The 25,700-nt window shown below is 46.3% G+C and overlaps 1 protein-coding gene across 6 annotated transcripts; it reads left to right on the top strand.

Annotated features, from left to right (window-relative positions):
* Positions 1-4,782: 4,782 nt before the first annotated feature.
* On the top strand, positions 4,783-25,175 carry LOC123102916 (uncharacterized protein ycf45). 6 transcript variants are annotated; one of them, XR_006449472.1, is made up of 10 exons: positions 4,783-5,091; positions 13,906-13,968; positions 14,093-14,170; positions 15,255-15,475; positions 22,752-22,824; positions 22,928-23,212; positions 23,291-23,365; positions 23,568-23,711; positions 24,570-24,620; positions 24,942-25,175. XR_006449472.1 is itself a non-coding variant. In XM_044524382.1 (9 exons), exons 1-9 carry the CDS (start codon positions 4,915-4,917, stop codon positions 25,011-25,013), a joined length of 1,155 nt encoding a protein of 384 aa, XP_044380317.1. In that variant the 5' UTR covers positions 4,785-4,914; the 3' UTR covers positions 25,014-25,175. The 6 variants fall into 6 exon arrangements, 5 of the variants coding, with proteins under 5 accessions (XP_044380317.1, XP_044380314.1, XP_044380316.1 ...); XM_044524382.1 differs by lacking the exon at positions 23,291-23,365 and having other exon boundaries at positions 4,785-5,091; positions 14,103-14,180; positions 15,264-15,475; XM_044524379.1 differs by lacking the exon at positions 23,291-23,365 and having other exon boundaries at positions 4,786-5,091; positions 14,103-14,180.
* Positions 25,176-25,700: the final 525 nt, after the last annotated feature.

The raw sequence follows: 25,700 nt of genomic DNA, 5'->3' as shown, positions 1-25,700 counted from the left end.
CAAAGCATTTAAAAAGGAGAGAGAGTATTATGGTGACCCCAATAAGAACCAATGCTAAGCACGTGGACCTAGGCAAAAAGACTACCAACCAATACATGAAGGAGATTTATTGCTAAACAATTAAATAGAGGAGGCTTAGCTACAAAACCTAAGCACCAATGCATTGGGGACATTAGTTGCTAAGCATTTTAATGCACTTAGCACCCCACTTTAGCACCAATGCATTGCGAGAGGTCTGAAAAAGTTACGCTGGTCACAATGGGCAAGAACATAAGCTAACTTACACACTTTTCTAGACTATGTTACTACGTTCATAGTGGGTAGGAACATCTATGTAGTGTCATGCAACGATGTATTTATTAGGTTATAGACTCATTGTTTCTTGGAGTGTGTGATGTTCCGGTAACTTAGCTAGTTACCACAAGCACCTCTCTCTTTATTAAATATGTGCCATATAAGCAAAATTGTATTGGAGTGTGTGATGTTACTCCTAAGTTCCTCTCCATTGTGACCAGCCTTACAGCCATCAGATCGACATGTGGGACCAAATAGCAAGCAGGCTCATTTACAGCCGCACCAACAGGCGAACCAGAGGTGAGCGAACCAGAAACTGGGCAGTGCCCATGATGCGCGCACGCGGCGCGGCAGGAGAGGCCGCTCGCGCACCCACAAAACTTTCACCCAGCCAATCCGCTTTTGCCCGACCCCACAGGTCATCCCCGTCCAGGTTTCACCGCACAGTCAAAACGGCAACGCACGTTTTCCAGTCAGATCCAACGATCAGCAGTGAAAAAAAGACCGTGTTGACCCTGATCGAACGACCAACGAAAGTTGAAATCAGGGGAGCTCCTTGTGAGCGAGTTGTCTAGCCTCTTTTGCCTTTTAAATGTCCAAATGCACTTTTGCACAACAGAAAGTGGAATATTTGGGCTTTGCCATTTCTGCTGAAGGAGTTTCCGCAGATCCTACTAAAATTGAGGCAATCACCCAATGACCCACACCAGAAAATGTAACTCAGCTCAGGAGTTTTTTGGGCCTGGCAGGATACTACAAAAGGTTCATTAAGAGTTTTGGAATTATCTATAGACCTCTGTTTGATGCATTGAAGAAAGATGCTTTTACTTGGTCTGGTCAACAAACTCAGGCTTTCCAAACTCTCAAAACAAGTACAACACAAGCCCCAGTCCTAGCACTACCTAACTACTCCTTTCCTTTTGTCGTGGAAGCAGATGCCTCTGGTTATGGGATTGGAGCAGTATTAATGCAAAAGGGCAACCCATAGCTTTCCTAAGCAAATATTTGGGCCCACAAGCATCAGGGCGGTTCACTTATGACAAGGAAGCTCTGGCCATCATTGAAGCACTTAAACAATGGAAACATTACTTTGCCTCTTCCTCCATCAGAATAACAACTGATCAGCAGAGCCTTAAACATATCCAAAAGAAGAAGCTTACTGAAGGTATTCAGCACAAACTGCTTATTAAACTCTTAGGCTACAAAATTCACAGTGGAATATAAGAAAGGAAAAGAAAACAAAGTAGCAGATGCATTGTCAAGAGTCAAATATGCTCTGCAAACCTTGTCCAGTACTGCTGCAGTACTAGTTTGGATTAAAGAAGTTGTAAAAAGTTACAACAATGACAAAAAGAATTTTGAACTGCTGGCTGAACTAGCTATTGCTCCTAAGGACACCCCCTACACTCTAACCAGTGGGGTGCTAAGGTATAAAGGGAAAATACTAATTGGAGACAACACTGAATTGAGGGCATCTCTGTTACAAGCCTTTCACACTTTAGAATTGGGAGGACACTCAGGAGAGAGAGAGCTACTAACCATAGACTGAAAATCCTTTTTACCTGGCCTGGCATGAGGCAACAGTGAAATCCTTTGTGAAGCAATGCCCTGTGTGTCAAATCAACAAAGCTCATCACTCTCCTTCTCCTGGGCTATTACAACCTCTCCTTGTTCCTAATTTTGCTTGGACACATATATCCATGGATTTTGTGAAAGGACTGCCTGTGTATGAAAACAAAGATCTCATACTAGTGGTGGTTGATAGGTTCACTAAGTATGCCCATTTTATTGCCCTCAAACACCCAATCACTGTGAGGGTAGTAGCACAGGCCTTCACTGACAACATCTTCAAACTGCATGGACTTTCTACTGTCATTGTGACTGACAGAGACAGGATTTTTACAAGTCGGTTGTGGCAGAAGTTTTTCACGAAAATGGGAGTGAAACTACACCTTAGTACCTCCTATCATCCTCACACTGACGACCAAACAGAATGTGTGAATCAATGCCTTGAAAATTATCTGAGATGCATGGCTTTTGCACATTCAAGGAAGTGGCATAAGCGGATGTCAATGGCTGAGTGGTGGTATAACACCAGCTTCCACACCTCCCTCAACATGACACCCTGCCGGGCACTGTATGCCAAACCAGCTCCTTTCATGACTGAGCGCATGCTGCCTCCACCTAAAGGTGATGACACACAAGCTAAACTGGACAGAGATGAAATTGCTCAGTAGATCAAAAGAGAACTTGTTGAAGGCCCAAGAGAGGATGAAATACTTTGCTGACAGAAAAAGATCTGATAAACAGCTAGAAGTTGGTGATATGGTTTATGCCAAGTTGCAGCCATACAGACACACCAGCCTAAGCATCCACATGCACTTGAAACTAAACTCAAAATACTATGGTCATTTCAAGGTTCTGGAGAAGATTGGATCAGTGGCATACAAGCTACTTCTTCCTCCTGAGTGTAAACTGCACCCCACCATCCACATCAGTCAACTCAAGAAACACCTTGGTTTTGATGCAGTACCCAACCCAAAACTACCACTTTTGGATGAAGAGGGTCATATTCTCATCCAACCTGAAGCTGTTATGCAATGAAAACCGATACCCAAAGTTCAAGGAGATATAAGCATATCGGTGGTACAATGGCTGGTCAAATGGACCAATTGCCAACAAAGCTACTTGCGAAGACGCCGCTTTTATCCAGAAAGTTTTTTCGGGTTTCCAGCCTTGAGGGCAAGTCTGCTCTCAACAGGGGGAATTGTCAGGATAGAAGCTTCTCGACAACGGTTAGAATCATAACAGTACCGTTTCGTGTGTCCAAGCGCACCTCAACCGCCGATCGACGATCCTACGGCAGCTGGAGGGCGTAACGATTCGCGCTCAAGTCGCCCGTCATCAACCGTAGATCTCTAGATGAACGACTCTGGTGGATGTAACCTTACTTTTGAATTTACCGCAACTTTGTAGCTAGCTGAACATGTTGCTGTCTCACTTTTCAACTGCTCAAGCCTTTTTAAACCCTCATCCGGCTTGTGGAGAGGGCATTTTGGATGTAATTGGGCTTGGCCCTTAAAGCCATCGTGTTCCGGCTGGCGAACCCTAGTTTTGTGGCTCAGATCCATCCGCAATTGATCCACAAATTCCCCACCAAATTGAGTGATTTTCCTCTGTTTTCTGAATTTCGGTGACAGTCTATACTCTGGTCCTGTCAGCGCGTCGCGGCTAGTTGTCCTCACGTCGTCAGACGACCGATTTCCCCACTGGTTCGCCCCTGCCGCCGGCTGCTTCCATCGTTCCGCATCTCACCTCTGGCTGCTTTTCGCCACCGGGAACACCTCACCTCTAATCTGTTTCCTGGTCTAGGGATCAGGACGGGACTGGCGTCATGAGCCACGGCTCTTATTTTTTTTCTTCCGATTACGGCGCTCACCTCTCCTCACAGGACTTGTCCCACATATACACCATACACCTCTACCGTATTTGCGGATTTCCTCTTTTACTAATGAACAACAGCCTGACACGGAAATTTAATGCACCGAATCCCTAAGACATGCTGAACCGCCCAGACAGCGAGCACAATGTGCTACATGTGTGCTCAAGTCCAAAAACACCCGTACTAAAAAAAGTCCAAAAACACCGGTACTAAAAAAAGTCCAAAAACACCGTGTACCAGTATTAGTTATTAGTTTTATTAACACTTATATCATCTCGCAACTGAATCACCTTCTCCTCCAAAACAAAGCCAAGGTTCATATGCCTCTCGCTAGCGTCACTGTAGGTCCGCCTCGTCTCCAGTGACCCTAACGCGGTGGATCCTGGCAAGGAGCGGCAGGATGGTTTTGTTGTTAGTCGTTCCTTCGTGTTTTGTTAGGATTTGTGTCCTGCTCAGGAAGAGGAGACGGCGGCAACTCCTTGAAGATGGAATAAAAATCTTCCCGCCTAGCCCTCATTTTCGATGATGCGTCTAGCATTGTTGGTGGGCCGATGGAGGTGTGCCCCCCCGCGGATCTATCCTCGATGGATTTGCTCGGATCTGTTTGTTGTTCGTCTATATTTTTGTGTCTTTGGGTTGGATCCTTTTAATCTACATTCTTTTCATCGGCGATGGTTGTTGTTCTGGTGCGCTGGTCCTATGAAATTTTAGCATGACGATTTTCAGACTGTCTACTAGAATAAGTTATGCCTGACTCCCGCAAGGGAGGGATGATGACGGCGGCGCGCTTTCAGCTCGCTTCAGTGCTTGTAATAGTCGCTAGGTGGTCGACGGATCTGAATATATTTTTTATTATTTCTAGCGTTCGTTATACTGCTATGATCGAAGATAAATAGATCGAAAGTTTTTTTTGAAAAAAATAAAAAATGCTCATCCGGCAAAAACAACAACACTTATATGCTCAGTCTGTAGCTCTACGTGACATTCGTTTTGGGCTAGAAAGATTAACAGACATGTGCTATTAAAATTTTCCCGAAATATAGATAGGAGTACATAATAAGCGACCAAAACCGCGCGAAGCCTCCATTATCCAGCAGAAGTAACGAACACCGCACCTTCCTCGCCTCAGTCACCGCCGCCGCTGCCGGCGCTCTCCGGTTGCCCGTTGTTTGTACAACATGATCCCGTCTCCCGCTCGAATCCTCATCTTCCTCCTACCCACCCCAAGTCTCATACCCCCGCCACCCGTCAGGCGGCCGCACAGAGCCTGGGCCGGAACCGCCCGCTGCGCCCCGGAGGCTGTCGCCGGCGGGGGCTTCGTCGTCATTGAGGACGACCTCTCTGAGCTTCTGCAGGTCCATTTCTCTTTCGATTCTTTACCCCTTTTAACCTGCTAGTTAATTTCCTCTATTCCACTGAAATAATTAAGGCCCTCTTTGTTTGGGTTGGAGCTTTAGCTTTTGGTGCTTCTATGCTCCTAGAAGCACAAGCTTAAACAAACATCAAATTTCTTAAAGGACCGTGGCAACAACCAATATGTTAGGATCTAGATCATGCTCATGGTATTTCTCATACACAGCTTCAGATTTGGGGATACACACGAGTCTCTCTCTCGATTACAGCTTGCAGAGAAAGAAGAAAGGGGAAAGTAGGTGGATGCCGTGTCGTGCCGTGTTCCTGATCCAAGCCCGGATGTCTCCTCCCCTGGCCTTCCCTTCCTTAAGTAGCGTTGGTCCACGCGGGGCCCACATACTTGCGATTGGGCTGCACGATCCGACGTGGACGACCGATGACGCGCCCCTCGCCCTGATTGGTGGATGCAGTTGGGTTGGCTGCCATGGCAGCATTCTGGGCGCTTGGTGTAGTAGCAGCAACTGGGTCGCTGACATCTCCCCCTTCTTGAGTCTCGGCTTGCCCCCAAGCCGGAATATCAGGGTAGCGCTCCTTCAGTGCTACAACATATTCCCAGGTGGCATCAAGGATGGCCGGATCAGACCAGCGGACCAGTAGTTGTTCGCGTCGACCGGAAGGGGTCTTGCGCCAGCGACGTGTGAGGATCTCCACTGGAGTGAGCTCGATGTCGGAGGGTTGTGGCAGAGTCGATGAAGCTGTTGTGCCTGGGGTAAGAGCTAGCCGAAGCCGAGAGACGTGAAATACAAGGTGCACCTTTGAGTCTGCTGGTAGCTCCAGTTTATAGGCAACAGGATTGATGGCCGCCAGCACCTTGAAGGATCCAAAGAACCGGAAGGCCAGTTTGTGATTAGCTCGACGTTGGACCGAGGTTTGCACATACGGTTGAAGTTTGATGAACACTAAGTCACCTGGCTGGAAAGTTCTGTCAGTGCGTTTCCTGTCAGCCTGAACTTTCATGATGTTGCGTGCACGGTGAAGGTGTTGTTTCAGAACCTGCTGGATGATCTTGCGCTCCTCGAGCCATTCCTTGAGTTCAGGAATTTTGCATGTTGAGGCTGCAACAATGCCCCAGTGGCGAGGCTCGTGGCCGTAAAGAGCAGCAAATGGTGATGTTTTTAGGGCGGAATGATAACTCGAAATGTACCAAAATTCTGCAAGTGCTAAGTATTGACTCCACTTGCTTGGACAGGCGTGGATGAAACACCGGAGGTAGATCTCTAAGCATTGATTGACTCGTTCAGTCTGCCCGTCGGTCTGGGGGTGATAAGGTGTACTCATATTTAGTTCAGTTCCAATGACGCGGAAAAGTTCTTTCCAGAATTTGCTGGTGAAGACAGGGTCTCGATCGGAGACAATTGTTGCAGGTAGTCCATGAAGCTTGTAGACATTGTCAAGGTAGGAGTGAGCAACTTTGGCCGCAGTGAAAGGATGGCTGAGAGGAAGAAAATGTGTATATCGGGTGAATTTGTCCACCACCACGAGGATGCAGTTGTATTTGTGGGATTGAGGTAATCCGTGATGAAATCCATAGTTACGACCTCCCAAGCTCCTTCCGGTACTGGTAAAGGCTCCAACAACCCGGGATACTTGACGCGCTCAGGTTTTGCTTGTTGACAAATGCAGCAAGTTTGGACATAGCGGCGGGTTTGCTCCTTCATCTTGGGCCAAGCAAAGAGATGGCGCAAACGGCGGTATGTTGCTGGAAAACCTGAATGGCCGTCCACCGTGCTATCATGAAACGCACGCATGATTTTCTGTTGAAGTTCAGGACCTCCACCAAGCCACAGTCTGTTCCGGAAATAAAGCAAGCCGTTCTGGACAAAGAACCGTTGCTTGGGATCTGGTTGGTTTGCTAATTTGGCAAAGATCTTCTGAACTTGAATGTTGTTGGTGTAACTGGCGACGACATCCTCTAACCAAGCAAGTTTGCATTCAGAAATTGCGGTTAGTTGAACTTCAGGGTGTCCACGGCGTGATAGAGCATCAACAGCACTGTTGGTTGTCCCCGGTCGATAGCAGATTTTGTACCGCAAACCGAGTAGTTTAGTGAATGCCTTTTGCTGCCAAGGAGTAGATAAACGTTGATCATCCAAGTGAACTAAGCTGTGTTGATCTGTTTTGACAGTGAAATCCGTTGTCTGCAGGTATGGTCGCCACTGTTCGACAGCCATCAGTATAGCATGACATTCTTTTTCATAAATCGAGAGGCCACGGTTTTTGGGGCCTAATGGTTTGCTCATGTAAGCTATGGGGTGACCTCCTTGGTGTAAGACCGCCCCTACTCCATAGTCACAGGCATCCGTGTCAATCATGAATGGTTGCGAGAAGTCTGGTAACTGAAGCACCAGAGTAGAAATCAAACTTTGTTGTAACAGATGAAAAGCAGTGTTAGTTTCAGATGTCTAGAGGAAGGGTTGGTTCTTCTTGAGTAGGTTGAATAGTGGGCGAGCTATGATACCAAAATGTTTGACAAATTTGTGGTAATATCCTGCTAGCCCGAGGAAACTCCAGACTTCTTTTGCGGATGTAGGTGTTGGCCACTTTTCGATCGTGCGGATCTTGCTGGGATCAGTTGCGACACCTTTTGCACTGATCATATGTCCGAGGTAAGTGATCTGTTGTTGGCCGAAAGAACACTTGGATTGCTTCACCTTCCACTGATCAGCACGGAGCAATTGCAGAACTTGAGTGAGGTGTTGCTTGTGCTCGCGGAGAGTTTTACTAAAAACCAAGATGTCGTCGAAGAAGTTCACAACACATACTCTGTTCACTGACTTGAGAGTAATGTTCATGGCCCCATTGAAGGTTGCTGGTCCTGCAGCAACCCCAAACGGCATGACACGGTATTCCCAATGGCCCGAGTGTGTTTGGAAAGCTGTTTTATACTCTCCCCCTTCGGCTAAACGGATCTGATGATAGCCAGCACGCAGATCTAATTTTGAGAACCATTGCGCCCCTCGAAGTTCATCAAGGAGCTCTTCTATTACCGGAACTGGGTATTTGCTCACAACCGTCATGGAATTGAGGCAGCGGTAATCCACACAGAGACACCAGGAACCATCCTTCTTCCTAACGAGCAAAGCTGGAGAGTAAAATGTACTGTTGCTTCTCTGAATAGTGCCGGCGTCTAGTAGTTCCTGAACCTGTCGCTCAATCTCCGTTTTGAGCTCTGGTTTGTATCGGTAAGGTCTTAAGTTAACCGGTTGAGCCTCTACGATGAGTGGTATCCGATGGTCGCAAGCCCTTCTTGGAGGTAGTGAAGTTGGTTCCTAGAACACATCTGTGAACTGCTCCAGAACACGGAGAATGTCAGTGGGGATTGGAGTGTCGGCAACACCTTCTTTAGATAAGGTAGCCAAGTGAACCACATAGGCAACTGAACCTTGCTTGCAAGTTTTTAGAAGTTCAGAAGCAGAGATGACTGAACATTGTTGTTGTACAGCAGGAATTCCCTGGATCTCTACAGCTCCTGTGGGTGTTGTTACAGACAGGTGTTGGGCTTCCCAATAAACCTTCATTGGGCTGTGTTTTCTGAGCCAGTCCATGCCAAGGATGGCATCATAAGCCCCCAGGGAAATGATCTTAAAATCAGTACAAAATTCATGGCCCTGTGTAAACCAAGCACAACGAGGAATGTACTGATTGCACTGAATAATTGCCCCATTAGCCACTTTAACTCTGCATGGTTTTGGAAGTGCAATTTGGCCTTGTAACTTAGCCGCAACTTGAGTATCCACAAATGAAGAGGAACTCCTAGAGTCAACTAACAGAAGCATCTCTCTATCCTGGGCCCAGCCTGAATCTGCATCACATTGGGGTCGGAGGATCCATCAATTGCTTGGCGAGACAGTGTACATAAATTGTCTTCATCACTCTCTGGTGAAATTGGGACGGAACTGTCACCACCTTCTGTATTTGTGATCATGTCTAATAGTTCTTCAACCACATGCATTTGAATGGTGTTTAGACAAGTATGATCCTCACCCCACCTTTCTCCACACTTAAAACAAAGGCCACGAGCACGCCTAAAGGCCCTGAGTGTGCTGATCTTACTGTTATCACCCGTTGCTCTGGCTACATCAGTACCCTGTCAATCCTCTGCAATTACTGTGGGTGCGGGTGGACGACTGAAATATGGTTGAGTAGGAATTGGGCTTGGTGTGGCCTTGTATTGAGAACTAAATGACTGCATCTTCCCTTTGCTGCTCTGAACGAGAGCCTCGCCATCGGCCACTTCCTCCTGAAGCAGGGCCAGCGAGCATGCGGTGTCGAGATCGGGAGGGCGTTGGAGCAGCACCACTGCCCGAATATCCGGTCAAAGGCCCTCCACAAATCGCGTCAAAAAGAAGTACATGTGAGTTAGTTCGGAGAATGAAATCAGGTGATGCATCAGAGTCTCAAAACACTCAATGAAATCAGCAACAGAGGCATGTTGTTTAATGGCGTAAAATTTCCTAAGCAGCATCTGGTGCTTGTCTCGGCCAAATCAAGTGGAAATCAGAGTTGTAAATTGCTCCCACACCATGTTACTGATCCGTTTCTGAACGGACTGCAACCAGATGGCTGTAGTGCCGGAGAAGTGCGGAACGACCATTGAAACCCAATAGGATTCATGGACAGCGAACATGGTGAAGTATTGCTCGCAAAGTGTCCGCCACAACTGAGGATTATCGCCGGAAAAAATAGGAAATGACATGGTCGGTGGTTGGTGACCCATGGCTGTGAGGATCGGTGCAGATAAGGTAGGGGGGATGGCGACCGTACCCGTGACCGGAGGGGCCGCCGGTGACTCCCTGGTCACCTACGGGGATCCTTCGGGAAGATGCGTCACGCCGTGGCTAGTTTGCCAGTGGAATTCGCCGGGCGCCGTGAAGAGGGGTGGCGGCGACGGCGTTCCACCAGGAGAGGCCGGGGCCGCAGGTGACGCAGCCTGCAACGCGGCGACGGAGAGCTCCAGCTTAGCGAAGCGGGCTTCAAGCTCTGGTCTCCAGGCGGCCAGAGCGTCGATCCGCTCGGTTTGTGCATCGAGCGCCTTGAGGATGGAGTTGGTCTTGGCGTCTGCGGCGGCGGCGTTCGTTGGACTTGGTCTCGGCGGCGGCCGCGCGTTCGTTGGCGTTGGAGTCCAACCGATCGAGGTATGCGCGCAGTTCGGGATCCATCCTTGAGATGAGCGCGGCGCGAGATTGGTGTTGACGACGGGTCTCCAGATTTGACGTTGATGAACTGTGGTGTGGCGGAGGGACGGCGGGAGGGTGGTGGTTGGTCTCTGATACCACGATGTTAGGATCTAGATCATGCTCATGGTATTTCTCATACACAACTACAGATTTGGGGATACACACGAGTCTCTCTCGATTACAGCTTGCAGAGAAAGAAGAAAGGGGAAAGTAGGTGGATGCCGTGTCGTGCCGTGTTCCTGATCCAAGCCCGGATGTCTCTTCCCTTGGCCTTCCCTTCCTTAAGTAGTGTTGGTCCACGCGGGGCCCACATACTTGCGATTGGGCTGCACGATCCGACGTGGACGACCGATGACGCGCCCCTCGCCCTGATTGGTGGATGCAGTTAGGTTGGCTGCCATGGCAGCGCTGTTAGCTGCTTGGTTGGCTGCCATGGCAGCATTCTGGGCGCTTGGTGTAGTAGCAGCAACTGGGTCGCTGACACAATACATGTTATGAAGTGTCGGTAGAGGTCTAGCAGTAGTAATAAATTGGGACCCTGCCTAAAAATTGTAACAAATTGGGCCTCTACCAGTTATTTAAGAGCTATGTTACTGATGTTTCAAATCTTTTATGCTGCTTGGTTTGTTTCAATTGTCTGTATAATTAAAAGAATCTGCTTTAGTTTGAGGAAATTTCTGAACAGTGGAGGATGACTTCCAGTTGCAGATATTATGATACCTGAGCATTGGGACAAGACCATGCCTAAAAGGGCCAAGGATAAGTGCTATTATTTCTTTAAGAGTAACTAGCGCATATGCCCGTGCGTTGCAACGGGAGATATTTATTACGACAAGCAACGGGAGAGAAATGATGTGTCCTCCGAAAATAGTCTCCGTAGCGGTGGCCGACAGAGCTAGGAGCTGCGGTCTTCTCGTGGGTCATGTTTGGCCGATGAGATCTTGATAGTAGTGGGGTTGGTCGGCGTCTCCTATCACAGCGTAACCAAATGTATTACTAATTGCAGCATATAAATCAAAGACTCGATGACATGCTGCTAGCTAGTTGAACAAACACGTTCTATTGAACAATGGCAAGCGCGGATATGTAAGAACATAATGCAGCATCAGATTTGAAACATATTTTAATTTTTTAAACCTATAATAAAACAAAGAATGAATTTGCGTATATTCTTTGAAACATGAACATTTTTTGAAATTTCAAACAATTTTTTAAACCTATCATAAAAAAAACGAAATTAAACTTTGAAGGGTAAAACGTAAAAATAATTAGGAAAGAAAAAGAAAAAGAAAGGAAAAAAAGACAGAATACAGGATAAAGCGAAAATTGGCGGGCCCAGTATTAGGCGACTTGTGTGAAACTTTGGGTATTTGACGCTCTGTGCGGTAAATAGGGTTCTGCCAGCTGTGTGCGTAGGAAAATAAGTGGGAGCAACTAGTTAACGAGCGCTCCTTCGGGAGCCTCGCAACGATCAGCGCCACTTGGCGCGCTCTCAGCCATTTGCCACGTGTCGCGCTTTGGACGCTCCCTTCGGATTTTGTTTTTTTATTTTTCCGCACGTGTTTTCGGCTTTTTAAACGTTTTTTTCCAGTTTTTTTCGACGTTTTGGTTTTCCCCCGGTCTTTCTTAGCTTTTCGATCAGAAAAAAATTTCGATTTTTTTGCGCGAAAAAACGCGTTTTTTTTTCCTTTCGCGAAAGTCACGGTTTTCTTTCGCGAGAGGCACGGTTGTGCTTTAGCAAGAGTCACGGCTGTGCCTTTCGGAAATGAAAAAAAAACGCGTTTTCTGTTTTTTTTCTTTCTTTCGCGAGAGTCACGGTTTTGCTTCCGCGAGAGGCACGGTTGTACTTTCGCGAGAGTCACGGCCGTGCCTCTCGGAAAGGGAAAAACAAAACGCGTTTTTTTTTTCGGGAGAGTCACGGTTTTGCTTCCGCGAGAGGCACGGTTGTGCTTTCGCGAAAGTCACGGCCGTGCCTCTCGGAAAGGGAAAAAAATACGCATTTTCTGTTTTTTTTTCTTTCACGAGAGTCACGGTTTTGCTTTCGCGAGAGGCACGGTTGTGCTTTCGCGAGAGTCACGGCTGTGCCTCTCGTAAACGAAAAAAAAAACGCGTTTTCTATTTTTTTCCTTCCACGAGAGTCACGGTTTTGCTTCCATGAGAGGCACGGTTGTGATTTCGCGAGAGGCACGGACGTGCCTCTTTCGGAAAGGGAAAAAAAACCATGCTTCCGGTCCGGTTTTTTCGCTCGGTTTTTTTCATCCGGTTTTTTCATGAAAAAAAAGTTCGTCAAAACCTATCAACATCGGATCTAGTTTTGAAGATCTCGACGCGAGGAATCCAACGGTGAAAACGGTTCGAGATTTGGACGCACGGTTGAAGAGATAAAACGTTTTGAATAAACGGATCTATGAAAAAAGGGAAAACTCCCAGGTTGCGACAAGTGGCGCGCTGCATGTGCGCCACTTGTCGTGACCTGGGAAAGTGGAGTGCTCTTTGCAACGAGTACTCCTTAATTAGTGATTTCGAAAATAAGTGGCCTTGCTGCACTGGGCCTCAATGCCCGACCCAAGTACGAAATCTGGACAACCCGGTTTTCTTTTCTAGCACACGAAAGCAAAAAAAATTAGTACCACCTCGGATAAAAGAAAAATCTTTTCGTTGGTGAACGGATGAAAAATGCGGAGAAACACACCTTGCTTTATTAGTAGGTATAGATATAGATATAGATATAGATATAGATATAGATGTTACTGCTCTCGGGGTGGGCCTAGAGCAAAGGTGACAGGGGTGCACCGCCATAGGGATGTGCATCGATGAGCTTGAGCATCAGATGTCACATGCATGTAAACATAGGCCATGTCAAGAGGAAATTAAAAGGTGTACCCGGTGCTCTGTGGACCCTTGTAGGTTGACTGTAGGTCTGCCCCTGACTGCTACGCGCCGAACTTGTTTTAATACAAAACATGATCTTATGTCCATCACAATTCTATGCTGCAAAGTCGTTTACCTTGTGTCCAATGGTAGTAGCCATGTCTCACATATGGAAAGTGATGGTTCGAAGAGGAGCGAGTTCACCTTGTGCCCAATGGTGTATAGTCGAGGTCTCATCTTATGTATCCTTGGGGCTTGGAGAGTAGTCGGAGTGTACATGAGGATGAACGTCGGATGCTCTGCATCACAGACCCCTGGCTACCCGGGCCGTAGCCTGGGACGTGGAGGGAAAAAGCTTCGTTGTCTGTGTAGGTACAAAATGGGGTGATATTAAAGGCTATTAAAGGCTAAATACACAGCTCACCATGCAATACGAGCCGGACAACAATCGGAAAAGAGATATTGGATGGTATCCTATTTATGAAAGAAGCTACGTTGCTTGTCCCCCTTGCCACATATGTTTAATCAGATTGTCCTTAGTAAGGATGACTTTCGGCATAGAAACCAAAGGAACAATTTGATCTTTGAAGGTATTTTAAGACGACGCCACAATCTTTTAGATTTAAACCTGACGCTTAAATTGGTGCATATTTTGTCTAGTTGTGTATAAACTGGGTAACATATGAGATATGAATCGATCCTTTTCAGATTCTACCTAGGGATTTACGAGATAATCTGCAGAATGAACCTAGAAGGGACCAGCTGTTGGAGGTAAAAAGTTGAACTTGTCTCAACCTCTGTCTGCGTCAACCACTCTTGAGACGATCATATTTGAATATTCCTTTGAAATAATTTAATTAGCATAAACTATCGCAACTGATGAGTAGTGAATTAGGTTATTCTAGATTTGGGGAGACGACCCGAGGCACGTTTCCTTGGTAATTCTGGTGGCCAGTATCTACGGGATAACGAGGTATGCAACTGTAAGTTAATTCTTAAAAAACAGTAGGATAATTCTAATTTTGCAATATTATATTTGATTCCTGTTTTTATACTTGTGTTAACAATATTATTAAATGAAATCATACCATGAAATAAAAGAGTTACAATAGAGTCACACATATTCTTTCATCACAGTGTGGTTGGTTTTATTCTCATATCGATTATGTCAGAATTATGTATTAGTAATTACTCTACCCATAATTTTATTAAGTTCGATGCAAGGCAACTAGGCCAAATCATCTACTTGCTAGCAGAGAGATGGCAATGGGTAGGGTATGGGCGGGTACAACCCCCTTCTGCCCAAATCCATACCCGCAGAAACTTTCTGTACCCACCCACTTCAATACCCATGGGCATAAAACTGAAACCCATGCCCATACCCATTGGGTATCCTATGCCCAATGGGTATCTAGTGGGTATAATATGTAATATTTACATTTTGACGAAGTAAAGAAATGAATCTAAAATTAAAGTGATGATGGGAGAGCATTCTAGCACCTACACAACCTCCTCCGGTGGGTGGCCTCTTGGAGGCGGCAAGGGAGTAAGAGCAACGATTGGTGGAAGCCCAGCATAGTGGGAGGCAGCGATTGGAACCTGGAATGGCTGGATCGAGAGTTGGACAAGAGTCTGGTGGCGATGAGTCGAGATCTCGTTGTTTTGAGCAGTCACAAAGGACATAGGAGGACTGGTGAGCTGGTGGTTGCGGGCCTATGAGCTATGGCTGGTTTATGGAATAAGGGATTTGGGATTGGACTATAGGAGTTGGATGTTGACCCTACATGTCATAGGAGCAATTTTCATTTTTTTTATTTTGGGTATCCATTGGGTTACCCATGGGTAAAATTTCATACCCATGCCCTACCCACATATTTTGTGGGTATGGATACCCATACCCATGTGCACAAACTATAAAATCTTCCAAAGTCTCATCCATGTCCGCTGTTTTGTGGTAGGGTACCCATACCCATGGGCAAAACTGCCATCCTAAGCAGAGTACATGTGTTCGCAACAAGCATTTCCTGTTCTTTTGATTTGCCTTGTTAATCTGACAGATTTCACAGCTAGAGTTGGAGGAAGCTCAGAGAGCTGTTGGAGAATTTGGAGGTGACAACCGTGCAGGAATTGAAGGTACATTGCATAGAATATCTGCAATAAGGAGTAGAAAAGGAATGGTTGTTGGTTTGACCTGTCGAGTTGGCCGTGCCGTCAATGGGCATGTTGATATGGTCCGTGATCTTTTAAACTACAAAGAGAGCATTCTGTTTTTGGGAAGGTATGTCTCCTCTATGGATCAACAATTTGGATTTTTTTTATCAATTTGAAGATGTAAAACAAGTTTGTAAATGTTTCATGTTCCATTATTGCTCAGTTCAGTTCATGGAGATGCTAACAGGATTACAACATTAAAATACATTTTATTCAGGAACATGTAGATGGTTTCCTTAACGAAGAGGCAAATGGTTTTTATCTACTAATAATGTCAGATTAATAGAAGCCTAGGTGTTAGGCAAACATACTACCTGTGATTAGTGTCTGTTATCCCTTTCCATACCTAGTATCTGCCGTAATTAGTGAAATCAGGTCATTATGGTTAGGATTTTAATTGGTGATTATTTCCTTGTGTAGATCTCATGTAATCTGCTATATGAGATACGAGGAAGATCACGATTGTGTCCTCAGAATCTCAGATACAAGTGTTTTTTTAGGCTTAAAGAAAACGATTGTGTCCTCAGATACAAAACATCCATAGGGGCATGCTTAGGTTGCTGCCATGTTTTACCACACTTTTTTGCGCCAGGTTTGACTTTTTCATGGCAAGTATTTGGTTATAAATACAGCTATGGCATATGCCCCACTTATATATCCTCTTGTCCCACCTGTCACAGGCTAATATTTTAGGCAACGTTGGCCTTTAGTGTGGCGTGTGACTTTGGCAACCACAATAAGTGTGGTTAGCCAAGTATTGGCCCCTGGGGTTCTACGTGTTCACTTTATTTATTTTCTTAAAAGTTCAAAAGTTCACCTATTCTCAGAACAGATACTAATGGCAGAGCTTTCAGTATTTCAAGAAACTACAGTAATTTAGTTCAAAGGTTCCAGAATGCTCCGGGACTAAATTCATATCATTATCGTTATTAAGTAATGAGGACAGACTTCTCTCTCTGGGTTTTCCGGTTCAAAAAACATGAGGACAGTAACTATGCTAGGCAGTGGCTACACTTCCTCTCCTCTGCAATCCCTTCTAGCTGAATTTGTAACAATACTACTTCCTCCGTCCGAAAAAAGTTGTCACCAGCATAGTTCAATTGTAATTTTGCAAAAAACCCCTTTTTCATTTTAAATCTCGTGCTAATCGGTCCTTCCCAGCCTCCGCCTCCCCCTGTTGCCCACGGGCACGGCGTGCCCCAGCCGCCGTAGGATCAGCCAGGACGAAGTCCCACTTGCGCCGCCGCCCACCTGTCCCGCAGCTGCCATCTTGCGCCGCCCCTGCTTAGCTGCGCTGCGGAGGCGAGCTTCGCCGCCGCCCAGCTGCTCCGCGGCGACACCTCGACAGGTGGCGATTCCACGGCTCACGGTCGGCTCTACTCGTCGTCCTTCTCGCATCCCCGGCCGCAACCCCGGCGCGCCAAGGCCAGCCACTCTGCTGCGGGAGTTGGGCAAGACCCCGGCCGCCGTTGCTCCACCGCCGTGCACCGAGGTGACCAGTGCATCCACCGTAGGGCCCAGTGCCGCCGCCCACCTGCTACAGAGGCGACCACCGCCGCCCACCTGCTCCTCCTCGCTGATTTCTTCTTCTTCTTCGTCCAGGCGACCCAGCTCCTCCTCGCCGCCTCTGCTGCTACTGAAAGGTAGCCAGCGCCCTGAAATCAGTGTCAAATTGATGTTAATTTGTTGTGTAGATCAAATTGATGTCAAAATGAGGTGAATTAGAGTAGCAGCGGATCATCCAGTCTGTAATTTGATGAGCGTGTGCTATACACACACAATATTCAGTCTGCACAAAATTGTACAGTAAACTGAATTAGTGAACAAGCAATGTTACTCATAGGCTTAGACTGAAGGACTTGCAGAATTCAACAGCAAACAACAAACAACAACAACAACAACAACAAAGCCTTTAGTCCCAAGCAAGTTGGGGTAGGCTAGAGGTGAAACCCATAAGATCTCGCAACCAACTCATGGCTCTGGCACATGGATAGCAAGCTTCCACGCACCCCTGTCCATAGCTAGCTCTTTGTCGATACTCCAATCCTTCAGGTCTCTCTTAACGGACTCCTCCCATGTCAAAATCGGTCGACCCCGCCCTCTCTTGACATTCTCCGCACGCTTTAGCCGTCCGCTATGCACTGGAGCTTCTGGAGGCCTGCGCTGAATATGCCCAAACCATCTCAAACGATGTTGGACAAGCTTCTCCTCAATTGGTGCTACCCCAACTCTATCTCGTATATCATCATTCCGGACTCGATCCTTCCTCGTGTGGCCACACATCCATCTCAACATACGCATCTCCGCCACACCTAACTGTTGAACATGTCGCCTTTTAGTCGGCCAACACTCCGCGCCATACAACATTGCGGGTCGAACCGCCGTCCTGTAGAACTTGCCTTTTAGCTTTTGTGGCACTCTCTTGTCACAGAGAATGCCAGAAGCTTGGCGCCACTTCATCCATCCGGCTTTGATTCGATGGTTCACATCTTCATCAATACCCCCATCCTCCTGCAACATTGACCCCAAATACCGAAAGGTGTCCTTCCGAGGTACCACCTGGCCATCAAGGCTAACCTCCTCCTCCTCACAGCTAGTAGTACTGAAACCGCACATCATGTACTCGGTTTTAGTTCTACTAAGCCTAAACCCTTTCGATTCCAAGGTTTGTCTCCATAACTCTAACTTCCTATTTACCCCCGTCCGACTATCGTCAACTAGCACCACATCATCCGCAAAGAGCATACACCATGGGATATCTCCTTGTATACCCCTTGTGACCTCATCCATCACCAATGCAAAAAGATAAGGGCTCAAAGCTGACCCCTGATGCAGTCCTATCTTAATCGGGAAGTCATCGGTGTCGACATCACTTGTTCGAACACTTGTCACAACATTATTGTACATGTCCTTGATGAGGGTAATGTACTTTGCTGGGACTTTGTGTTTCTCCAAGGCCCACCACATGACATTCCGCGGTATCTTATCATAGGCCTTCTCCAAGTCAATGAACACCATATGCAAGTCCTTCTTATGCTCCCTATATCTCTCCATAAGTTGTCGTACCAAGAAAATGGCTTCCATGGTCGACCTCCCAGGCATGAAACCAAACTGATTTTTGGTCACGCTTGTCATTCTTCTTAAGCGGTGCTCAATGACTCTCTCCCATAGCTTCATTGTATGGCTCATCAGCTTAATTCCACGGTAATTAGTACAACTCTGAACATCCCCCTTGTTCTTGAAGATTGGTACTAATATACTCCGTCTCCATTCTTCTGGCATCTTGTTTGCCCGAAAAATGAGGTTGAAAAGCTTGGTTAGCCATACTATCGCTATGTCCCCGAGACCTTTCCACACCTCAATGGGGATACAATCAGGGCCCATCGCCTTGCCTCCTTTCATCCTTTTTAAAGCCTCCTTCACCTCAGACTCCTGGATGCGCCGCACAAAACGCATGCTGGTCTCATCAAAGGAGTCATTCAGTTCAATGGTAGAACTCTCATTCTCCCCATTGAACAGCTTGTCGAAGTACTCCCGCCATCTATGCTTAATCTCTTCGTCCTTCACCAAGAGTTGGCCTGCTCCGTCCTTGATGCATTTGACTTGGCCAATATCCCTCGTCTTCCTCTCCCGGATCTTAGCCATCTTATAGATGTCCCTTTCACCTTCCTTCGTGCCTAACCGTTGGTAGAGGTCCTCATATGCCCGACCCCTTGCTTCACCAACAGCTCGCTTTGCGGCCTTCTTCGCCATCTTGTACTTCTCTATGTTGTCTGCACTCCTATCCAGGTATAGGCGTCTGAAGCAATCTTTCTTCTCTTTAAGCGCCTTCTGGACATCATCATTCCACCACCAGGTATCCTTATCTTCGCTTCTCCTTCCCCTGGACACTCCAAACTCCTCCGAGGCCACCTTACGAATGCAAGTCGCCATCTTCATCCACACATTGTCCGCATCCCCTCCTTCCTCCCAAGGGCCCTCCTTAAATACCCTCTCCTTGAACACCTGAGCTACCTCCCCCTTGAGCTTCCACCACTTCGTTCTAGCGACCTTGGCACGCTTATCCCGCTGGACACGAATCCGAAAGCGGAAGTCAGCAACCACCAGCTTATGCTGGGGTACAACACTCTCCCCAGGTATCACCTTACAGTCTAGGCACGCACGCCTATCTTCTCTTCTCGAGAGGATGAAATCAATCTGGCTAGAGTGTTGGCCACTACTAAAAGTCACCAGATGTGATTCTCTCTTTCTAAAGAGGGTGTTAGCTACAATCATGTTGTAGGCTAGAGCAAAGCTTAAGACATCTTCTCCTTCTTGATTCCTGATGCCATAGCCAAAGCCCCCATGCGCCCCTTCAAAACCTGTGTTAGATGTACCCACGTGGCCATTGAGGTCTCCTCCTATGAAGAGCTTCTCACCAATCGGTACACTCCTAACCATGTCTTCCAAGCCTTCCCAGAACTCCCTCTTGGTGTTCTCATTGTGGCCTACTTGCGGGGCATATGCGCTGATAACATTGAGAACCAAGTCCTCAGCTACCAGCTTGACCAGGATAATCCGGTCCCCACGTCTCCTGACGTCTACCACTCCATACTTGAGGCTCTTGTTGATCAAGATGCCTACGCCATTTCTGTTTGCAGCCGTCCCCGTGTACCACAGCTTGAAGCCGGTATCCTCCACCTCCTTCGCCTTCTGTCCTCTCCATTTGGTTTCTTGGACGCAAAGGATATCAACACCTCTCCTCACTGCTGCATCAACTAGCTCCCGAAGCTTCCCTGTCAGAGACCCTACGTTCCAGCTACCTAAGCGAATCCTCCTAGGCTCGGCTAGCTTCCTTACCCTTCGCACTCGTCGAGTCAAATGCGAAGACCCTTGCTCATTTTCCACTACATCCGGGCGCCGATGTAGCGCGCCACTAAGGATGCGACGACCCGATCCTCGCTCACTTGCCACCGTATCCGGATCAAGATACGGCGCGCCACTTGGGGGGTGACGGCCCGGCCCTTGCCCATTTTCCACCACACCCGGGTTCCGATGTGGCGCGTCGCTGAGAGGGTTACGCCCCAACGAAAATCTTTTGGGTTTCATCTCCATAAGAGTGGCTGAGTTTTTACGTTGGCTCGCCAAGCCTATCACAACCCTCCTCCTTTACCCGGGCTTGGGACCGGCTATGTTGAGACAACATAGGCGGAGTTACTTGCAGAATTCAACAGCAAACAGAGTACCAAATTAATTACTCAAAATGGATCATATATAGAGTTGCTTCCATGTGTTTTGTTTATAAAATGTTAGCGAACAATATAAGTTTTCCACTGATAGAAGCATGTGAAAATTCAGTTAGATAACCACTGATAGAAGCATGTGAAAATTCAATTAGATAACCACTGATAGGAATAGATATTGATGCTTTGCTGAAGAAATCATGGCACACTACAGAAAAAAAGAAGAAGAAAAAAAGAAATCATGCCTTGCCGAAGAAAAAAAAGAAATCCTGGAAACACTTAACTACTTTTAGACACTTTCAGTTAACTGTTTTGAATTGTTCATGTGACAGTATTGTCATGGTGAGCTACAGATTATGCACTAAGGAATTTGTTCTCCAGGTAGAGATGAGTGTAAAATACGAACAAGGGAAGTCAATTTCAAACTGATAGACTGCAGAAAACTGCCACAATCTCTTAACTAAGAGTTGATAAAAGCATGTCCCTAAAACTTATTCAGTCAGTTAGATCCCCTGTAAAGTTAACTGAATTATTCATTCGGTTAGATCTGAACAAAGCCTCTGAAGTAACCTGCCTACTAACCCCTCTCTTCTCAGTAAGATCTGAACAAGACTATATCTACATACTGTTAAAGCTTCAAATTCAGAGCACTACATCATCCAGTTTGCACTACACGCAGCTCTAAATTAAGACTAAATCAAATTTGACACAAATGCAGTACTACCTCTTTGTAGGCTTGGAAGGCACAGACAGACAGCACTAGCATTTTGTCAAAAACTCTACTCCCTCATAAATCAATGCTGACTAAATTTTTTAAGTGCTCCCCTAAAAATCACTAAAGTAGGAAATCTTTAACATAATGTACCCTGCAGCTTTGTTCAATTGGTACAGTCAAATTCAGTTAAGTGTTTGCTTGCTTTAGTTTGACAGAAATGATGTCCTTGTAAACTTGCTGCAAGGTCAACATGTGCTGTTATAAATTGAGATATACTCTAGCTGCAGTACTCTTAGTGATCAAATTGCAAGCATGTCAAGTCAGAGAAGCATGTCAGCTAACTTCAGACTTAACAATAAAGATGAAAATTTCAGACTTGGCAGTACAAATTCAGACTTGGCATGAGATAGATGAGCACGAGGAGGACCTGAAGGAGGAGGAGCCTGGGATGTTGAGGAGGATCCGCCTTCGTTGGGGTCGACTTCCGCAGCTGCCGCCGTCGTCTTCCCCATGCCGTCGTCGCCGGTGATGTTGAGGAGGGCCTGGAGGAGGAAGAGGATCTGGTGGATTAGGAGCTCGAGGACGAGAGCGCCCGCCCCATGCCGTCGCCATGCTCCAGATCGAGCGCCAACTTGTCGTCATCCTCCAGATCGAACGGCGCCTCGTCGAAGAGAACCTCACTGGAAGAAGGGATTTTTAGGGGAGAGGAGGAGCTACGCAGCGAACTGGAGCGGCGCGGCGGCGTGGAGGAGGGAGAGGAGGCGCGGGGGATCTCAGCGGGGCGAGGGAGCTCAGCGGCGCGGGGGAGCTCACCGGCACGGCGCGGCGCGGCGGGGAGGGGAGCAGCGCAACGTCGGGAAGCTGCGGGGAGGGGAGTGACGCTGCGGCAAGACGAGGACTGCGGGTTTGGTCGGACAAAAGTGGAGGGCTTTTTTGCAAAAATGTCATGGAGACAACTTTTCCCGGACGGAGGGAGTACTGTTGTATTTGTCCGACCTCCTTTGAGTGGTAATATATTCAGGTGGGGAAGGCCCCCCCCCCCCCGTGACCGTTCAAAAAAAAATTCATTATTAAGTAATCTCTCAAATTGTAGAGCCAAGATGTTCTAGTAAAGCAGGATGCGGTTTCTTTAAACTTTGAAAACCATTTTGTTCAGAGCTTAATGGGTCCTTGAATCTTTGGTTAGATTAAATAAAATTATGGAATCAATATTGTTTCAGATTAGCTATTCGGATACACCTCTATAGTTTCAGATATGTTCTAGTGCTATGCTTTATTCTGCATAGCACGTATTTTATTGATGTCTGATGTTGTGCGTCCATAATCTTTCAGAGCTCTGGAACAATTTAATTCAGCATTGTATTCCAATTCAGTTTGATATTTTACTAACAGTTTTGTTTGGACAGACCTGGGGTTGGCAAGACTACTGTTATGCGTGAAATTGCACGTGTTTTAGCGGACGAGTTCCAGAAAAGGGTGGTATATTAAACAATGTTACAATCTTGTAGCTTTTTTATTATGGTTCTGTTTCCTTATATATAATTCCTAACACGTTCTATGGGTCCATTGATGTGTAGGGCAGGTAATTGTAGATACAAGTAATGAGATTGGTGGGGATGGGGACATTCCTCATGCTGCAATTGGTGGCGCAAGAAGAATGCAAGTACCTGAACCATCAATGCAACATAGAGTGATGATTGAAGCAGTTGAAAACCATATGCCTGAGGTGGTCATTGTAGATGAGATTGGAACTGAGGCAGAGGCGCAAGCCTGTCGGTCAATTGCAGAAAGGGGTGTAATGCTTATTGGTACTGCCCATGGAGAAAGGCTTGCAAACATCATAAAGAATCCAGTTTTATCTGACTTGGTATGCCATTATTCTCATAAAGTTACATTATTATCCTCGTAACTTTGCTTAGATACACACCACACCCTTTTATTGCAGAAATTTCACATGGTATCAGAAATGCCAAACTTGAGCTTGTTCTCTCATAAGTAGTTCACCTTCTTCTATCTTTAGGTATGATAGCTTATACTTATCCCAGATATTTGTCCAACATTATTGGTCGAAGATGGATAGTGAAGATAACGTCATGCCATTGTCCTACTAAAACTTCTTACAGCCATGCTTTTTAGATGCAAAGTTCAAATATTTTAAAGAAGGAAGAGATTTTCATCCACCTTCAAATAAATATACCAATTGTTATTTGTTGAAAAATCAGGTTGGAGGAGTAGAAACTGTCACTCTTGGCGATGAGGAAGCACGTGCACGACGTACTCAAAAAAGTATACTGGAGCGGAAGGCCCCTCCAACATTTCCTTTTCTTATTGAGATGAGGGAGCGACACTATTGGGTCACTCATCGGGTATGCATATTTCCTGCTTATTTTAAATGGTCAAAGAACATGAATATATGCTTTTTCAGTTTTGTGCAACATAGAATGCAATGCTGTGTCTAGAACTGTAGAGGAAACCATGAACAAGTATCAGACTTGCATGTTGATAAACTATAATATATCTCATCACTTTAAGATCATGATGTATGTGTTAGTGGGATTCTTTTGGAAGAGTAAGAATTAATGGGGGGGGGGGGTACAAGAGCACCAAATTCCATGGCGGTCATACATATCCCAATTCATGGTTTTGCTTCAGCAGTTCTATCTTTAGTCTGTATCACATTGATCATTTGTAATACCTTTGTTGACGTATAAATGTATTGCCTAGTCTCTTCCATTAGATCGGTCTTTTGGTTGCATTGGCTAGAGCATGCACTTCTACGTGGTATCAGAGCCAAGAGGTCTTGTGTTCAAGACCCGGCTGGTGCAATTAAATTGCAACCCACTTTCGGTCCACGTTTAGGCCTGAGGGAGCCACACGTGAGGGGGAGTGTTGACGTATAAATGTATTGTCTAGTCTCTTCCATTAGATTGGTCTTTTAGTTGCATTGGCTAGAGCATGCACTTCTACAACCTTCAACAACGACAACAACAAAGCCTTCAAGTTTGGTGTAAAGTTGCATTACTATATCTTCATTTGTGTGGCCTGAAGGTATTACAAATGATCCTTGCTGAATTTCTACCACTGATTGTTACTGCATTGCTCTTCTTATTTTCTAGCAACTAAGGAAAATCTTAAAACTTAGGAAGCTACCTGAATGAAATCCAATCATATATTTTTCAAGAATAAATGTACTCAATTTGATGTGGTATTCTTTTCTTGTGCAGACTGAGAGGAGTGTCGATATGCTACTTCATGGCAAGAAGCCACTAGTTGAGGTAATATCTATTAACATGCCTGTGCAGTTTTGTTGACGTGATAAATTTCATGGCACGGCAGAAGACTGACAGTTTTCAAGTTTGCTTTTCCTGTGAATTTTATGAACTATGACTTTTATACCGTTGTACAATTTGCAATTTCGAGCTAGAGTGTTCTAATGTTGAGTCTATAGATAGATTAATGAAATTATCTAGATGATTATTTAGTTCAGAGGACCATTCTTTAGTGAAGCAAAACTTTTGTATCTCTAGCACTTCTGTCCATGTAAGAACTTAAGGTAAATGTTGTAAAGCATTAGTTGATGCCTTTTCACATCGCAGGTCAGGAAAAGGGATAACGAGTTTGAGGTTATCATTGAAAGATGGGCAACATATGATGGAGATGGACTCTGAATCCCAAATTTCAAGTTATTATTTCTTCTGCCATGCTTCATTTTCTTCATACTTGCGGTCTTTGTGGATATTTGGTACAAATTCTATGGAGCTTGTTATTCTAACGTACTGTAATGGTGAGATCCTGGTTCCTAAAGTTTGTTGAGCTTATTTAGCAGAGTATAAAATAGTGATATTGTTACTCTTGCAAAGGAACTGATGCTGCCCATTAAGCATAGTACACAGCTCCATACCTTTTCTATATATTCTTCATGATATCAAATGTCATTGTAAATTCCTTTCCCTCTCAAAGTGAGTGGGATTGCTGACCCCTTCTCTTCCCTTTCCACCCCCTCGCCGCTCCCGCGAGGCAACTGGGTCAAACCCTAAATCGGCGCCGCCCTTAGCTGCTCGCCCTTCCCTCCCTCCCTCGCTGCCGCCCTTAGCTCCTCGCCCTTCCCCCCTCCCTCGCTGCCGCCCGAGGGCGCGGTCGGGCCGTCGGCGGCGGTAGGCCCTCTGAGTCCTCCTGCTACGTAAGCGCTGGCGCGGGGCGGCTCCCTGGACCGGAGCGTGGCACTGGCACCGGGCGGCATAGCAGCGCGACGGGTAGAGGCAGTGCCTAGCCGCCTTTGCCTCCCCGCGGCAGGCGGCAAGGTGGTGCGGTACGTCAGTGGACCATGTTGAGGGGGTTGGGTTGGTCTTGGATAC

Source organism: Triticum aestivum, chromosome 5A (genome assembly GCF_018294505.1).
Source record: "Triticum aestivum cultivar Chinese Spring chromosome 5A, IWGSC CS RefSeq v2.1, whole genome shotgun sequence".
Lineage (NCBI taxonomy): Eukaryota > Viridiplantae > Streptophyta > Magnoliopsida > Poales > Poaceae > Triticum > Triticum aestivum.
This window is presented reverse-complemented; position numbering and strand designations above follow the sequence as displayed.

Coding starts and splice junctions, on each gene's coding strand:
- LOC123102916 (XM_044524379.1), top strand. CDS start 4,915: ATGATCCCGTCTCCCGCTCGAATCCTCATCTTCCTCCTACCCACCCCA. Junction 14,181..15,254: donor GGATAACGAGGTATGCAACT/GTAAGTTAATTC, acceptor TTAATCTGACAG/ATTTCACAGCTAGAGTTGGA. Junction 24,621..24,941: donor GCAAGAAGCCACTAGTTGAG/GTAATATCTATT, acceptor TTCACATCGCAG/GTCAGGAAAAGGGATAACGA.